Genomic DNA, 15,064 nt, shown 5'->3' with positions numbered 1-15,064 from the left:
TTTCTCTTTAGGCACGGCAGCTGACTCGCTCTCGCCAATGAGTGAATCATGAGCACTGCCGAGCCAGCCTAGAAAGTCTGAACACTGCACCTGACCCATTCACAGGAAAAACAGGGTGTTGTGCTGGATTAGGAGCAAAGTGGTCCCTTCTGGTCTCACGTTCTGGGCTTCGCAGGACAGGCATCGCCTGACAAATGATGTTTCAGACAAACTGGCAAGTATATTCTGCCTGTAAAAATAAACTAAATTGAATCTTAAGGTATATTGAAGCAACATATATAAATACGTCAATCTATTCTTAGAAGATTCATGTCTAAATTGCCATATATTTTACATTTCTAGATTTTCTCCCCTGAAGCTGGAAAAGCACTTCTTAACTTTTAGCCAGCTAGGAGTAATAGAAATGAACTTAACATAATATGGCATGACTGAAATACTGAAGTAGAATATTTAGCAGATGTCATCCAACATTAGTTGCCATGGTGAGCATGAATTAGGCCATCCAAGTACTAAATAAAGAAACAGCAATGAACATCCTACTCTATGAAGTTAGACAGACTATAAATAAAATTCAGTATCATTTTTTTGTACAGTTATGAGAGAAATATGAATGCGAGAAGCTGGTGCAAGTCATCTCCTAAGCAATAGGGTCATTTCATCTGCCTTGTGTTATGTTGCAAGCATACTTCCATGGAGGTGACTCGCTGTTCTGCCCGCTGTTCAGTGAGGTTCATTAACACCTGGGAGGAAATGGCAGGAACATAAGTCAAGTTTCAACCATAAAAGTCAGAATGTTCAGTTCAGCTGAGAGGGTGAGTCATTAACCCACAGCAGGTACAGGAAACGTTCCCAATGAAAAGAGTGTTTCAGTGGTATTACACCTCTGCTGATCACCTGCTCCAAATAAGTGTAACACTGAACCTGCACCCTTTAGCAGGTACTTCTGCAAGGGCTGAGCAAGGCAAGGAGAAACAAAATGAAAAAGGGACAGCTTCCTTTGTTTTCAAACTGTGGTCGGTCTTGCATGAATCTAAGGAGCCCACAAAGACCAGTTAGGACAGAAGTTTAGATTGCTATAAAACATGAAATAGATTTTCTTCAAAGACATTCATTCTCTCAGTAGAAAAACTGTAGGCACTAATTTAAAAGACTAGCTTTTAATTTTACTTTGAGCTCCCAGAACAAGAGATCACTTCTTTTCTACTGCAGTGGTTCTGCCCTTCAGCACATTGCCTTAAGTAATAACAGAAGATTAATTAATAGGAGGCTCTATTGCTAGAACGTTCCTCCTAATTACTTGCAGACCTAGATGAAAGTATCAGTCTTACCACTGAAGACAAGAACTTGGGCTTATCTGACTACTAGTCCTAGATTTGGGTCTTTTTTTACTTTATTTTTGTAGTTGAAGGGAGCACTGGGAGGGGGGTGATGGTTTTGCATGTGGGTTTTGTGGGTATTTTTTCCAGTGTGTTTTGTTTGTCTGTTTTTAGGGTTTTGGTTGGTTGGTTTGTCTGCCCCTCCCCTTTTTTTTTTCCCCTAAGCTGCAGGAAGTTATAGAGAAAATAGTTTAAAATGAAGGTGTTTGAGAGGTGAATTTACAGATTAAGCACTGCTTAGAGATAAAAAAATTGAAGTGCTCAAGGAAAAATCCGCAGTAAGCAACCAAAACAACAAAAATTGTAGATGCTTTTATAGATTTATTTTTTCCAGAACATTTTAATATGCTTCACTATTTAGAAGATTGCACAGTGATACAAGGGCGGCAATACTGAATTTCTCAACATCACAATATTTTGCAGGAACTTACTCCATTGAAAAGTTCAGAAATGTGAAGATTTACTTGTCCAGTTTGCAAGAGAACATTGCAAAAAAAATGCTAAGTCAGCAGCTACAAATCACTAAAGTTAAATATCACCTTCATCAGCCTCACATGCTGTACAGTGTCTCATCAGCCTGGCCCACAGAAGAATTCACGCAGTATCTGTTTCACATTTATTAGACTCTCTTCCTGCTCTGAAGTATCACACTTACGATGCATCAACAGCCACAGCTGGTTCCAGCGTAGCTGTTTTCCATTTGAAACTGATACCAAAACTAAGTTATATCCCATGATATTGTCAGGAGAAAAATCCAAAGCTTGTTTTTCTTTCAAAGGTACATCTGAAAGTACCTAAAGGTGGTATTCATAAATGATAGGAAAAATGGTTGATAAACACCATAAATGGCAAAAATTAAGGGCTCTCACAGATTATTCAAACAATTGTTTTTGTCTAACAGCGTTATACTAGGAACAGCCCAACACACAAAAGTCACCAAACACGCTCTGCTGCTTTCCTCCAAGCCCCGACCAAGGATTTGGGAACAAAGGCAGACAGTCCAAACTAACAGGATCAGTGCCCAGTTAACAAGATTACAGCTAAAAATGCTTCACCGCTGAAAAAGAGACGAGAAAAGAGAAAGACAGCTGATGGCTGAGAACAATGGGAAAAGGCCCAGCAGAATACTGCGGACTTTACAGTTGTGTCCTAAAGGCAGATCAGATTGTTAGAATGTTAAGCTTGGTTCAAGAGGCTTTTGTGAAAAATTAAGGTAATAATTAACCAAACTTTGTGCATCAAGAACATACCACAGCTTAAAGTCTGTAGAGTATTTATACAAAGTTTTGTGAAACTCCAGAGACAAGTTCAGAAACTTTGCTGCTCTTCCAGGAAACAAAAATAAGCAGCAAAGTCAAAGACTTATAAATCTAAAATGGTTTAGAATATTAAGATAAAGACATTCCAATCTCTATTTTTGCTATTTTATGTGCAAACAACACGTTCTGTTACAGTGGGAGCTCCCAAGGCCCCTCGTTCACCCTCCAGGACAAGCAAAACTTGCAGCTGATCCCATAGAAGCAATATTTAAAACCTTATCTCCAAAACAGATTTTGCTCATTAGCTTCCTTGCAATCAGCCAGAAAAGCCATCAAATCAATTTAAAGACTATAAAAATTATCTAGAACCAAGCAATTATTTTTTTTTAAGTGACACTCCAGATCTGCTGTCTTGTTATTACCAAGTTTGCAATCACATCTAAAGGGCAGAATTCAGTTTTAAGAGCAGGTACCCAAAACAAACCAGCAATCCATACCTCACCTATTATTTCAGCTCTGTGAGTCAAAGAACCACAGCAGCCCACTTTGTAAGGCAAAGCCACGTCATGCAACATCTAAGTAAGCTGACCTTGGCCACTGCCTTGCTTAAGTAAAAGAAAACCAGAGAAGTCCCACATTTTTACATGAGGAACGCAAGGTTTTGTGCCTCTGTTTCCCAGATGTGTAGCACTGAGATGGAAACAGTGCTGAGCCCAGCTTAGACAGCACTGCAATGGGAAAAGCTTAGAATGATTCCTCATTTTTTTATCAAATGCACTGTTCGTGCTGCTGCTGTTTAAAGGTCTCACATTACACAAATTTTAACAAATGTATCAAAAGATTTTCCTTCAACTTGATTCATTCCTCTAAACATACTGAGCCAAGAACAGCTTATTCCAACTTGACAGTATACCATTATAAAACAATGGTGGAATGTGCATTATCAATTACTCATGCAAAGTGACCTAAGTACGAAGTCACACATTCTCCCAGCTTAGCTGCTGCCAAAAACAGGACAGAAAAGCTGGAATTGTCTGAAACAATACGCACAGTAATATCACTTAGGTCCTAATCTTTGTAATCACCTGTTCAGGACATATCCTTGTTAAGCGCCTCAGTGATACGGCTCACTTGGCACGCCAAGTCCTCCTCTTTACATTCAGAGTACCATGGATTCTGCTACTTAACACATTGTTTCAATGTTTGTCCTAAGAACTGTGTTGGGTGCCCTACTCAGCTTCCTCTTAAAGAACATAAAAAATACAATTTTAGATTTCTTCAAGCACCACCAGATATCATACAGCAATAACTAGTAACAGAAGCCTAGTTAAAGAACTTGGGAGCAGCATCTTTAACTTAATGCTGCTTCTGAAGACAAAAAAGGTATTTCCAAAAATTTCATAAAGACACTTTCCTAGAAAAATACTAGAGGGTATTTCAAAAAGATGGACCCAATTTGAACTTCATTCATATGAATTCAACTATCATCTCGATGTTGTCTATACAGCACATGGAACACACAGAGCATTAGTGTTACTAAAACTCAATAGCTCATTAAACCATCTGAATTTTTTTGTGTAACTGTAACATGTTGCCATCATGAAATAATGCTGCTTTGAAATGGGATCCAATTTTTTGAAACATCCTGTATAACAATTAAGAAGAACTTGCAAGAGCTTGGAATTGAAAAACCTCAAAACTCACTGCCATTATCAAATAAATAACACACCTTTAGCATGAGTCTAGGAGTAAATTTGAGTTGGTTTGAGTATTGCCTCAGATGTTCATTCTTACTCAGATTTTTGTAATGCTGTACTGAGGGAAGTCAGAGTGTGTTAAAGGTTGTAGCTCCCCTGTGGTGGTGAGAATCCTAAACCACAGTCACTGGTTATACAGAAAACGAAGTCAGATACAAGCACATTGAACAGAGATTAAAGAAAACTTAAAGATGACTGCTGTAGCTGAACCTAGAATCAAGTTCTTAACATGCAGATTCATTCCAGTATTTCAGCTTTAAATAAAATGCTCTCACAGGGTATTTTAACCAAAACGAAGAACTCAAACAGTAGTTCACTTCTGTTACACGGAAAAGTTGAAGAATTTGCAACTTAGGCCTTGTTAGCACGCCAAATATTCATTTACTTAAAAAAAACCCAACAGTTTAAGAATGCCTGCTTTTCCAGTTTTGCAATGAACCACCTGATATCCACTTGTCTTGGCTGTTCTCCCAGTTATCCCTGTTTTAGCACATAACTATACTGCGATAGCTTCCCAAACTGCAATTTCTGTTCTTTCAGTTGTGAAATAAAGGCATCCATTTGAAGAGGGAAACTGTAGGCAAAAATAAAGACTAAATCCATTTTCACAAAAGCGATTCTGCTTAAGCTACAAATACTCCGCTTAATTAAGGTACATTTACTCTATTCCTGCAAAAGGCTGTAGTGAATGAGGACAGATGGCCAAGGCAACACTGTCCTCTGCTCCAGCTTATGCTCAGGACTGCAGCCAGTTGTGGTTTTGGGGAAAGGGGAAGGAAAGGAGCTATTAACCTCAGAAATGCAGACCTGGTTTAGGTTTTGTTAAAACTAATACATAGTCTAGAACACATCAGCATTATGGCTTCATAATATACCTTACAGGTCACTGTAGATGTAGGTGCACATTCAACACAGTGAGGGAAGGGTTAACATTATATGGAATCCACAGTTTGACTCGATATCTAATTGAAGTAGTTTCTGTGGCTCAAGGAGCAAAACTCATTTATGCCATAGTGCAAACATAAATACTAACTTTTAAGGGCAGTTGTTAACAAAGTTTTAAAAAAAATAACTTATTGTACAAAGTCTTTCTGAAGAAACCTGAAGTTTCATTTAATCTATTCAGATGCATAGATTCAGTAGTTGGGAACTAACCCACTGTAACAGCTCAATAATCTCCAGAAAAATAACTCCTCCTAGAGTCCTCTGCACCAGTGATTTTCTTCCAGATTGTGAAATTATGAAACACTCCCGAAAGTTTCAGGCAGAACATGAAACAAGGAATGTGCATAATGAGCAACTGAGAAGGATTAATCTTGGCACTTTTAACTGTACGGAAATCCTAGTGACGCATTTGTTGCGGGTAACAGAAAGGGGCTGCCATTTCATTCCTGGTTGAGGTTCTCTGCAGTCTCAAGCGTTGCAGCACATAACTATGAAAGGAAAAGATACATGCCGGAGCATGTCCCTTGTCCCAACACGAGAAGGGGGAGGGTTAATCACATCCATCCGCCATTTTCTGAGCAGAGGAGGAAGACATGTTGGAACAAAAAAAGAAAAAAAAAAAGCAACAAAAGAAAGCAGCCATTTCCAGTGCCGCCTCCAAACTCCCAACCTCATCAACAACAGTGGCTCTCAGCAAAACAGTCTCACACTTTGTTTTAATCACAACAACAATTTCTCACAGCTCAGGAACTGCTGAAGATCTCACTTTCAAAGCACAGCACATAGGAAGAAGGAGAGATCATGGGTTGCTGGGCAGGATACCCAACTAGTTGGAGAGCTTGGAATGGAGTTATTTTTCCTCAAACAGCCAAATCCCTCCCGGAAAAATCTCTTTTTAATGGTGTGTCCTGCCTCACACTGACATTAAAGAAAAATCACTGTACTGGCATACTTCAATAATTCCTACCGTATATGTGGGATGCCAACTCCTCCCTGCAGAATCTTGTATAGTTTGCTTTCATACAGCAGCTGGGGATGTCTGGCCTTCTGAGACTCCAACTTTACAGCAACTTCCTACAGTGAGAGGGAACAAGGAGTCAGAGCAGAACGTCCACCAAGCACAGCCTTGCCACTGAGGTTTAAGGGGCACAGCACTTCAAGATCCCACACACACCCCTGCTGAAAACACTTTGAGATATAATTTTTTTTAAGCTCTCGGTGCTCAACATCCAGCATTCTGCTGAGTCTTCAAATAAAATCCACATCGTGATGATTTGTACATAAATATCCATCCATCCATCCCAGGTCATGAAATTGAGCTGGAGATGTGAAGTCATCAGATCCATACAAGTGAGGAAGAAAATAGGTGGGTGTTTCTTCTTTAGAGCTCAGAGCCATGAGAGGAAGAAAGAAAAAAAAAAAAAAAAACACACAAGGAAAAAAACCAACCAAAACAAGATACCAAGAAAAAAAGAGCTGAAGAAACAGAAGATCTTCTTTGTTCCTATTACTGTTGATGAAAATGAGATAAAGCGTTCCTCAGCTGAGAGAGAGGGGAATAGACGATTGGTGGGAGAGGGCCGACTTCAGTCGCTCACAAAAGACAAAGTGTGTTTTCCCACAATGGTGGTTCCCTCTCCCTGCGCAACTGCTGCGTGGGGGAGCCCAGGACCGCGGGCTCCGCTGTGGGGAGGGACACAGGGGCAGAGCCACCCCCTCGGTGCCGCCAGGCGGGGGAAGCCCCTCACCCTCGCGGTCCGGACCTTCACCCCCACCCGCGGAGGTGCCCGGGGACAGGGCGGGGGGGGTCGGGTGGGGTGGGCACAACCAGACGTCCAGTGTGCCCCGGGAAGGTGGCGCTGGTCTCCGGTTCCCGCCGGGGTGCGGACGGGACCTGCCCCACGGGCCCAGGTAGGTGGGGGAGTGCGAGGCGCCCCTTACCTCTCCGTTGGTGATGTTGATCGCCAAATAGATGTCCCCGAAGGAGCCCGACCCGATCTTCCGCACCAGCTTGTATTTGCCTCCGACAATGAACTCGGCCTTGGAGCCGCTGCTGCTCGCCATAGCGAAGGGCGGCGGAGGGGCCCTCCGGGCGCTGAGGGGCTCGCGGGGAGAGAGAGGGCTCTACTGCCGCCCCGGAGAAGGGGAAAGGGGCAGGGGAGGGAATAACAGGAGGCAGATGGAGGCAGGCTGGTCCCCGCTGCTCAGCTCCAGCCGGGCCCCTCCGGCGGGCGCCCCCCTCCGCGGTTCTGTCCCGCTCGCCGGCCGGGCGACGCTCGGCTCTTGGCCCCCTCCAGAAAGACGAGAGGCAGCCACTGAGATGCTGTGAGGGTAAGGAAAGGGGGAGGGAGGGGAGGGGAAGGGAGAGGAGAAGCCCGCTGGGTCCGGCCGCCGCCGGTCCCTCACTCGGCCGCCGCCATCTTGTCTCCCAACCGCTGCTATCGCGGACACAAAATGCCCCCAGCCTGCAGCCGCCGCTTCTTCACCGCGCGGGGCACGCTGGGAACGGGGCGGGGCGGCCGGCGCGCATGCCCCAGGGAAAGGCCGCCCCCTCCCCGTCTCGCAGCGCCTGCGCAGTGGCAGGGAGGCGGCTCCAATACGCCCTCTGCTCGCGCGCACGCACAGCCCACCCTCAAAACCAATGACCGGCGTCGCTTTTGACCCGCCCCAGGCCTGGAGATTCGGCCTCTGTTCGCTATGCGCATGCGCACTGCTCGAACACGACCCCGGGCGGAAGATGCAGGAGAGACCCGCCCATGCCCTCACCCGTTTCTTAAAGGGGCAGGAGCACCAGCCCCGCACCTCGGCCGGGGCTGTTCCGGGCGCTGCTGCGGTTGCGAGCAGGCGGGCTGCAAACCGCCGGGCTCCTGCTGAGTCCCTCGGGTGGCGGGGGCTCCTGGGAGGCAGGTGCCCGCCCTGGCTGGCTGCGAGGTGGCGGCTGGGAGCAGGAGATAAGGCCGGTCGGAGCCAGTGCGGTGACGCACGAGTCGCGCCTCTGATGTGGGGCTGTGGCGGGGCTGCTGGCGCTGTGTCAGGGTCCTTATCGAGTCCCCAGCCCTGCTCTGCATGCACTTTAATGCTCTTGTTGTGTATGTAATGAGTTGATGACAACCTGCCCCGCGGTACCTGCAGCCCGGAGTGTCGCGCGGCTCAGCTGAGGCCCCGGTGGTGCCATCCCCGCTCCCCTGCGCACACGACATCTGTTTCATTACCCCTCCCTGTGTGCCCAGCCGTGCCTGATTTATCCCTCCGACCTCCAACCTCATTTAACAGGCTGAGAGCGTTCCTGGCGGGTGCTTCTCAGCCCAGGTGTGTGTTCAGGAGGAGCCTGGGGAGGCCATGGCCCCTTCACGAGGACCACACCACCATCCACATCCACACTTCATGGCCCCCGCCTTCCAGTGCCCACTACGGTTGGCTTCTCGCCTTCCTCAGATTGCTTTGACCCGGCAGCTTGTGCTCAAGGACCTGGTTCTTGCTGTCTGTCAAAACCAAGCTCTCCTCCGTTGCCCCCTCAGTGCTGTGAATTTTTCCTTTGCAGGAACATAAAACTGCGAATTCCTGGTGACTCATCATCACTCCCTTTCAGAACGGTGTCTTCTGCTGTGCAGTCCTACATTTGGGAAATGATTCAGTCTGCAGGAGAAAGCAAGCTCCTGCAGTAACGTAGCTCATGCATGTAGAAGGAAGGCCTGCTCAGGGTGTCTACTTTTAAGAGGGGCAGTCAGAGAAACTGCTTTCCAGCTTGTCTGGTGTACCCAAAGCCATAAGAATAATTAAAAGTTTTATTTTAAGACTGGTCTATGTACAGATTTTTTTAATTTATTATTTATTTTTAATAGTTACCTGTTTTGGAGAAAAGCGAGATTAAGAGATTCAGGGTAGAACAGTGCTATATCAGTGGGAAGTTGTTCACATCAAGGTAGAGGAGCCCTCCTAACAGAACAGCAGCCCGCATGGGGGCTGTTATTCCACTCACCATGTTGCTTTCTAGCTTGGTAACGTCACTGTGGTACAAACACTTTCTGGATGCACGAGTTGCAAAACAGTCCTGGCTTGTGTCCATCTGGCTCTTAGGCAACAAGGGAAGTCTGTGATTTGCCTGTGGTGGACTCAGTCGGCTACAGGATGGCTCCATAGTGACAGACCAGGAGGAATGTTAAGGGAAGGTTGGCAGCCAGCAATGCCCTGAACTACAAATATTAGCTCCAAGTTCCCCTTGTGTTTCAGGGAGCTTAGATCTGAGGTTGTACTACAGGTTGCTCCGCATCTCTAATAAAAATAAACCACAAAGGAATTCAAAATCAGCCTGGACTGTGCCAGATCCACTAGAATGAAAACGATGCTCGGAGAGCGAGCTCGCCTCCAACTCATTCCCACCTCAGTTCTGTCAAGGAGCATTTACGCAAGCAAGAGTATCTGCACCCTTGTCACTCAGAGGGAACGTGGAGCTTGTGCGGAGGAGCTCAGATACATCACACACTAGTTAAGGGGGCTGGAGTTTCAAGGACGAATGAGGTATCTTTAAACATCACACTCATTTCTAAATGCAGAGCCTCCGTGTCCTCAGTTGCCCTCACGTTGCTGTTAATGGTGATTTGCAGACAGCTCAGGACTGATGTGCACTTAGCGGCCTTTGGGGTTTTCTTGGTTTTAATGGTTGTTCTGGATGGGATCTGAGCAGTTTGGAGGCGTTTAGCTTGAGTCACGTATCCTTGGAGGAGCTGGAAAAACAGGTCTGGAGCTCCCTGCCAGTGAACAGAGCATGCATGGCTATGCAGGCCAGCAGGATCTCCTGGGCTATGCAATGCTGCCACCTCCTGCCAGCCGGGGGACATCTCTGTGTCCTGGAGACACTGCTGGTGCCTGGGGCCAGGGGACGCCACACAGGACAGGGACCGGTCAAGCCGAGCCTGCTGCGAACGCACCCAGGCACACATCTTCCCCAAAATGTCTGCAGTCTACTGGAGTGCTGTGCAAAAATGACCAGCCAGCAGCATTTGCTATTTTTGTGTATTTTCAACGTGCATTCACTGATAGGTCCTGCAGCAGGATCGAGGGACTCGCAGCTGCTCGTACTGGACAGTCTCAATTCTGCATCCTTCTCCCCTCCGACTGACCCACTGCCAATGCCCAGCTCTGGCAGCCTGTCCCACCCTCCAGGGCTGGTTCGACTCTCCAAGCCTACAGAAAATTGTCCAAATGTTTTCTTTTGGTGTTTTCTCTGTGTTAATGTTCTGCCAGACTGACTCGAATGGCTCAAGGAGCTCCAGGGGACAGTGCAAAGGTTGTCCCCTGTTGGCAATGATGTGCCCTCAGGCAAAAAAACAGACTGGAGCAATCAGGTGGGAAAAGTGAAGGAACATCTCCTGCTGCCTGGGAAGGTGCTCTGCAGACACCCAGAAGAGAACACGAGAATCATTGAATTCGCTGCTAACAGAGAGAACAGCAGCCTCAGCACCACCAGCAAAGAGGACAGGCTGAACTGGACAGTTAGAGCACCCACAAGCTGCTCTTTACCTCGTGTTCATTATTATTTTTCACATCTTTCAGGGACACTGAGACAATAAAAAACATGTTTGCAGGTGCATCACTTGATAAAGTGAAAGGAAAAAAATCCCCTCTCTTCTCTGTCCAGAAGATAAGCCAGAAATCTTGCTGCACGGCCAAGCCTACAGTGGGCCTGACCCTCCTTGATCCCAGTGTTGCTCATCCTTTATTTGTGCCTGATTGCAGCTGAGCATCCCCAAAGCTCTTAATTTGGTCCCAGCAAAGGAGGGGAATGTTTTCAGTGTAATAAACCAGCTGTTTGATGCAGCACTGATGGAGCAGTGCTCTTTGCATGCTTGTAACCACGTCACCAAATATGTGCTGCTGTGAAGCTGGAACAGGAGGGAACTGTTCATCCTCCTGGGCAACACGAATATCCCGAACTCCTGTTTAAAAGCTCCTGGGGAGGGAGGATCAGTGAAATGACAAGCTAAGCAAAGTCACGATTGAAAAAGTCAAAGGGCATGCAGCGCCTCTGCTCCGGAGCAGTCAGCTCATGTTCAGGTTAAGTTATCATTTCGGACCCTCTCCAGAGTGGAGCTGCCATCTCCCAGGGCTTTCCTCCTCCTGCTGCGGGTAGGACCTGGGAGCACCAGGGATGCACATCCTGAGCGCTTCTTCAATACAGACCACAAAGGGCAAAGTTACGGACCACAAAGGGCAAAGTTACAGACCACAGCTGAGCCGAGCTGACAGATCCCATCCCCTGCCCAGCAGCAGAGTCCTGCTCAGGGTAGCACCGGCAGCCCAGCGCCTCACTGAGCTGAGGCACCTCCTGACCTGGCAGGAGACAATTCTCTTGCTTTGCCAGACTAGTTTTCTGATGGTTTAGGGGATAAAATTGTCTCACGGCAACGTCCGACAAAGCTGGACCTGATGCAAAGGAAAGAGAAGAGTAGGGTCAGGAGAAGCCCAAGATCTTCAGAAATAAAACTGTTGTCTTCTGTCTTTTGCCTCATCCCTCCAGCCACCCAGCATCAGCTCTGCTCCAGAGGGGCATGTAACCTGTGTAACCAAGAAAAAACAAGGTCCATATCTTCAACCTGAGGTCCAGTCTGCTCTCTGAGGTGTTTATTGTGTCAGAGAGATGGAGAAACCAAGGCAGTTTTATCCACAACTTGTAAGTGGGCAAAACCTGGCTGCAGATGAATAAAGCAAGATACCACCAATGGGTTTCACTGAGCCTTGGGCAACCAAAATAATCTCAGCATTTCTTTTCTCTTTGTCAGGAGGGGCAAGTGGGCTTCTGGCATGGCTCAGGGATTTCTGGTTCAAATTAGAGCTGAGTTGCAGGTTTGTAGGCACAGCAGGTTGTTTTTCTAGAGACACCCATTCAGCTCTGGTATCTCCTCGCTCTCCCCCTGCCCACACGATCACCCCAGCAGTGTGTCCTTCACGCAGGGACGTTTGCCCTCGCTCCTGAGCCCCTGGGCTTTGGCTTTGCTCTGACCTTAGCTGACTCTCCATCCAGCTATTTTTAGCAGGGCGTACGGTGTTTGGGAAAGCGGCTGGACAGGAGCAGCTTGTGCCAGTAGGAACCAAACCAGGCTTGTGCTGGGACCCCACGTGAGGCAGCTCCAGTTCGGCTGGTCCTGCCTGCGTGCCCAAGGACACCTCACAGGGTGGCTTTTCCACCCACCCAGCCAAAGCCTCCTCCCTGGAGGTGCCTCTGGCAGAGTGGGGCAACGTGGGGCTCACCAGGGCGTCGCAGGGGGGCAGGAGGGATCCAATCCCTCTGCGTTACTTGGGCAACGTCCTGCCTGACACCCACCCCCTCCAAGAGTATCCACTGGCACCAAAGAGGTGTTCCTGTCCCCCCTTTCCAGGGCCACTTGCTCCTGCCCTCCCACCAATCCCTCCCCTGCACTTGTGATACCTAAAATCAGCAATTAGTAATCAAATAAGTCTATATGAATAAGGGCCATAGATTTTAGGCATTTACTCATTTAATAAGAATAAGCCAATTTATGGTATCACTGGCAGGGCCAGGCATGGGGCTATGGAGAGCCAGCCCAGGGAACTGGTCCAGGTTGAAAATAACCCTGTTTTTCCGGAGCAGTCTGACACCACCTGCATTTGCCAGACTGGCTCTCAGCACAAAGCTTCCATGCCAGTGCTGGCAACAAGGCAACAGGCACCATTATTTTTGGCAAGGGTGCCTGTTGAAGTATTTACACGTAACCCTCAGAAAGTTGTCATCCCTTCTAGTCCGGGGTTACATCCAGCACGGGTGATGCCTTATTGCATCAGAAGACACCATGTCCGACCTGAGCCTGGGATTTTGTCTCCAGCGCTGCTGCAGCAGAAGCTCTGCAGAAATAGGCAAGGCTGGGGTGAGCCTTCCCCACCAAGGCCAAACCCTGGCGTTTGTGCACATCGTGTCTCAGACAGACCCCATCACCCGCAGCCACGGCAGCATGGATGTAGCATCGTGCTTTGCTTTGCTCATCCTCTGCAGGGAAGGGACGTGGGGGACCCTGGAGCTGGGGCACGGTGCTGGCAGAGCCTGCAGCAGGGCTGGGACACTGGCACGAATCTCATTCTCGCAGTGATTGAATTGAACCAGAGTATTTGGGTTTGTGGAGAAGGTGTCCGTGAGCTAACAGCACCATTTCCAAGCCTTGCAAGAAGTTAGAGGGGAATTCTGCAGTCTGAGACATATTTGGCTCTTTGGAGAGGGGGTGTTTTTTAAGTACTGCAGGAAAAGGGGGATTTTCAAGTAATTTTGATGATTCATAGGAAATGTCATTAGTGCAGAGCTGAAGCTCTACCAATGCACTTGTTCCCTAGAAGACTCTTTCCTGCGGAGTTTCTCTAGTGAGCACATTGGTGCCGAGCAGCAGCGTCTGCAGATGCTTGGATGGCCCTGGCTCTGCTGCTGAGCTCGGACTATCCACCCAGGCAAGAAGGGTTCGGAGACATGAGGTCCATGGAGGTTTCTTTCTTGATGGACCTCATCTGATTTCCTTTGGGATACCTCATTTTACCCTGCCTTAGCTCTCTGAAGGTCCACGGGGTTTCTAAAAGCAGGTTCCTTTCCTAAAGCTGTGCCAAGAGGCTGTGCAGCTCCACAAGTGTTTGTAGGTAGCCAGGGGAACTGCAGCTCCTTTCCCTTGGCACAGTTGCTGGGGACAATTTGCTGAACGGGGATGAAGCTGAGGTCCAAACTTCCCAGTGATGTCAGACTGGAAATTGCTTCGGGTACTTGGGAGGTGAGGTGAGAGACTCTGAAGAAGTCATGGGCCAAAAAAGCTGTAAATGGCATCACAGCTGATTCACTGCATGTCAAGTGCTATGGATGAGTCTTCAGCAGCAGTTTCTCTGGTGCTTTTGAATTAATTACCCTGCCAGTGCAGAGTTCTGGTATTTGGCATCCAAGGCACATTTCCTCTGTGAAACTGCTGAAAGCGTCAAGTTCAAATCACTGAGGTGAGTCTCCTCTAATGCAAAATAACTCAGCTTGCAGATGACGGCTGAAACACGTGGGAGTAATTCTTCCCTCTAAGTATAATTTCTTGAACCTTTTTAGGGAACGTGGATTTTTATACCTGCCGTGTGCTGTGGTTTAGGATGGTGGGGAGGAGGAAAGCAATGCAAGCAGGCGGTGCAGGGTATCTGCTGCAGCAGCAGAGCGAGGTGTGGAGCACTGGACATGGCCAGCTCGGTCCCATCTGCCCAGCACAGGTTTTGGCGGGGCTGGGTGACACTGTGGCACCGGAGCCAGCTGAGCACAGTCCATCCCAGTGCGCTCCCACCAGCCTCTTCTGGGGGTGCTCTGATCTCTTTGCACGTTGGGGCAGAGAAGATAGGGGGCAGTGGGGAGAGGCTGTGCCCCCCAGTCCCCTGCAGCAGGGATGCTCCCTCTGCCCCCCACCTCCTGCATCTTAAAACACGAGAGGCTGCCTCTGGATGAGGATCCGCACTTGAGCAGATTGCAGATGAGGGACCCAATCAAGGGCTGTAAAGTCTGGTGATTTTATCACTAGCAGCACATCATGTGGTGGCTTTTATCAGCACCTCCTCAGGGGGCATGGAGGTGGTCCTGTGGAGTTAGGGCATTACAGTTCCTTCCATTTTTTTTTAAAGCAAGTTGCTTCCTCCCAAGATTGTAAAGAAAAAGGTGTTTGAGAGCACCTCAGAGAGCCTGGATAGCACAGTGCAGCGGAAAAGAGCCCCA

At 47.8% G+C, this 15,064-nt stretch overlaps 1 protein-coding gene across 6 annotated transcripts in view; it reads right to left on the bottom strand.

The window, feature by feature from the left end:
- CSNK1A1 (casein kinase 1 alpha 1) overlaps positions 1-7,838 on the bottom strand; it is a gene marked incomplete at its 3' end in the record, with an annotated part of 36,079 nt that extends 28,241 nt beyond the window's left edge. For all 6 annotated transcript variants that reach the window (XM_080353401.1, XM_080353403.1, XM_080353402.1 and 3 more), the window contains exons 1-2: positions 7,279-7,838; positions 6,305-6,411 (exon numbers count right to left, since the gene is read on the bottom strand). In XM_080353401.1, the coding sequence (XP_080209527.1) occupies positions 6,305-6,411; positions 7,279-7,401 (230 nt within the window). In that variant the 5' untranslated portion in view covers positions 7,402-7,838. The remainder of the gene's footprint in view (positions 1-6,304; positions 6,412-7,278) is intronic.
- Positions 7,839-15,064: the final 7,226 nt, after the last annotated feature.

This window comes from Nesoenas mayeri (genome assembly GCF_963082525.1).
Source record: "Nesoenas mayeri genome assembly, chromosome: 14".
Taxonomy (NCBI): domain Eukaryota; kingdom Metazoa; phylum Chordata; class Aves; order Columbiformes; family Columbidae; genus Nesoenas; species Nesoenas mayeri.
The sequence above is the reverse complement of the archived record's forward strand: the minus strand, read 5'-3'. Positions and strand labels throughout refer to the sequence as shown.